General features: G+C 36.5%; 1 protein-coding gene across 1 annotated transcript; it reads right to left on the bottom strand.

Moving 5' to 3' along the window:
* Nucleotides 1-538: 538 nt before the first annotated feature.
* On the bottom strand, nucleotides 539-2548 carry LOC129570898 (uncharacterized; the record flags this gene model as incomplete). Its single annotated transcript, XM_055450620.1, has 2 exons — nucleotides 1111-2548; nucleotides 539-646 (listed from the first exon to the last, which is right to left on the bottom strand). Coding segments are annotated over exons 1-2 (1546 nt in total), but the record flags the coding sequence as incomplete, so codon positions are not given.
* Nucleotides 2549-2691: the final 143 nt, after the last annotated feature.

Below are 2691 nucleotides of genomic sequence, written 5' to 3'. Positions count from 1 at the left end.
TTTTTTTCATGCCATAGCATATATCTGGCGCATGAGTCAAACTCTGGAAACGACACAATCGAATTTTTTCAAAGTGTAACAACAAAAAAGAATTTTTTAAACTGTAACATCGGTAGTAGTAAGTGTAACAACATACCGATGTTACACTTTAAAAAAATCTTTTTTGTTGTTACAATTAGAAAAAATTCGATTGTGTTGTTTCATTTCAATAAATTTTTTATTTTTGTTTCACTTATATGTGTTGTGAATAGAAGTTGCGTTTTCATTCTCGGACATTCAATTGTCTAACGGTCTATTTATCTTCCGGTGACAATTTTTGTTCGTCTCGCTTTTCTTCTTTTCATGCTATCTGCCCATTCTTCGTCGGTAATGCGTCGGCCAATATTGATTGACTTCATGCGCATGTATTCTAGCACGATTTGGAATAGAAATTCTTCCTTATGTGTTAAGATACTGCTTATTTTACTGCCAGTATGAACATCGAATAAGGTTGATTCATATAGTCTTTCGACGTCCAAACAATTCCAGATGGTTTTACTGATAACCTTGTAGTCAATGTGTTCTTTGTCTTGAAGAATTTTGAAAACAGCTTCACAAATCACAATTATATTGCGTGTGCTGCAACAAGGCTGTGCCAACAGCTCACCTGTAGGGGGTAGACACGATTAGTAAATTAGACAATATTAGAAAATATTAGAAACTAAAATGTTTGATGACTTTTATATCCAAGAAGAGTGCTGTTTTTTGCTCATCTGTCAATCATAACGACCAAAAATCCTTTCGGCCCAGTTTGGGAAAGTACAGATAAACCTAAGCACTAGCAATCTGTGTCATTTTTCATAAGGCGTCTCCACTCGCATTGAGTTTGTATTGTGGATGTTAAGGTGCGTGCAACGCCCTTCAATGTAAAAAACAATACAAGTGGAGATGATACACGGGATTTATCTGTACTTTCAAAAATTTATCCTGTGCAAAAAATAGCACTTTTCTTGGATATTAATGAAACTAGGGATATATTTCCAAAAATAAGATTCCGTGTCTACCCGATTGGTTTTTTTTTTGATATAAAGTTATCAAAAATTTTGTCATTTTCAACAAATATCGACACACAATCCTGGCAAGCGGACACCGATTGCGCTTTAATTTTTCGTAATACATTTGCTTCAACTAATGATGACACATACGCGCACATGTGTTCCTCATATGGATCCATTTCTGCTGTTATCATCGTTTGATAATCTGTGTCTATCTCAATTTCTTTTACGCTGATGATTTCAATGTGTGATGGCATGTTCGGCGTTTGAGTGGAAGGAACCGTTAGTATCTCCGAAACTTCGAAGTAATTACAGTTGGTGTGTTTCGAAGACATGTGGGGCATACAAATCAATAATTTCCGATACGCGGCCATGAATTGCTGCGCATTTGGGTTCGAATTGGCTCCAAGGCTACTTCTTATCAATGAAAAATATGTCTCTAAATTGTCCTGACTAAATTGGAACGTGAAGAATTTATCAGGTGAGTCAGGCGTCGTCATGTAATCACTGTAAATACCAATGAGACTAATCATATTCTGCAAGAAGCCAAAGAAGCCTACAAACTTGCTTTTTATGCTTCTTTTCATCGATGTTCCATTTTTTTTCACTATTTCGACTGATAATTCATCCACAAATTTTCTGAACTCTTCGAATAATTCGAGAATAGCGGGCAAAGTTGATTGACAGATGGGTTGTTTGAATTGATTGTTCGTTCTTTTCCCTTCGCCATAGTTTAATACATCAAATATATTATTACTCAGTCGAATTAATTTAACGGTAGATTCACACTTTTCAAAACCTGCATATTTATCTTCACATAGCTGTTCCAATACATCAGCAACACCATTGCTCATAGTTTCAGCCGCATATCGAACAGTCATTGGTGATATTTTCCAGTTAATATGCCGACGTTGTGTCAGCTTATTCCCCAAACCAAAATTGTCAGCATCTTGTTTCGCTGCCAATAGATTCCAATTCAACAGTTCATCTTTGTGATACAGTTTGCGGGTTGAAAAATCTTTGCGAATAATCTTTAGCATATGAGGTGGATCGTGGATTATGTAGATTTTCCTGTCTGAATCATTTGGGCTGGGGAAATATGGTTTATCGGACTTAAAGTCCGCACCAAGCAATTCATAAGATGTGATGTTTGCCGGCAAACCATCTCCAGTCAATGAAGGGACAATAGCTCCAGTATTTTCAACTGCTCTTATCACTTCTTCACTCAAAGCAGCTCTGTCAACACCTTGAAGACCATTTAGCAGGAAATAAGCAACCGCTATTCGAAAATCAGGCCCTACGGCCATATACACCAAAGCATCTTTAGCTACTGAAAGTCTTTTTCCTTCATCACTTGCATTTGCTATTGTGCAGAATCCCTTAAACTTATTTTCATTCTCACTCCAGGATATATGCTGCTTAATTGAAATTTCATCATGAATCATGCATAAGTGTAGCTTTTTGTTTTGATCTCCACATTCTTGTACTTTAAGCTTTATTGCATCCAGTGCCATTTGAGTAATACCAGGGGATCCATCGATGCATCGTAACCATCTTTGTAGCGTTCGCTGTGCTGGTAAATTATTATTGAAGAAATGTCTGAGTTCATTAGTAGTAGATACTGTGTTATTTTCAACTCTTATATGTGTTAGTGCGC

The sequence above is a fragment of the Sitodiplosis mosellana genome, unplaced genomic scaffold, assembly GCF_009176505.1.
Source record: "Sitodiplosis mosellana isolate CC-2019 unplaced genomic scaffold, AAFC_SMos_1.0 Smas_scaffold_585, whole genome shotgun sequence".
Lineage (NCBI taxonomy): Eukaryota > Metazoa > Arthropoda > Insecta > Diptera > Cecidomyiidae > Sitodiplosis > Sitodiplosis mosellana.
This window is presented reverse-complemented; position numbering and strand designations above follow the sequence as displayed.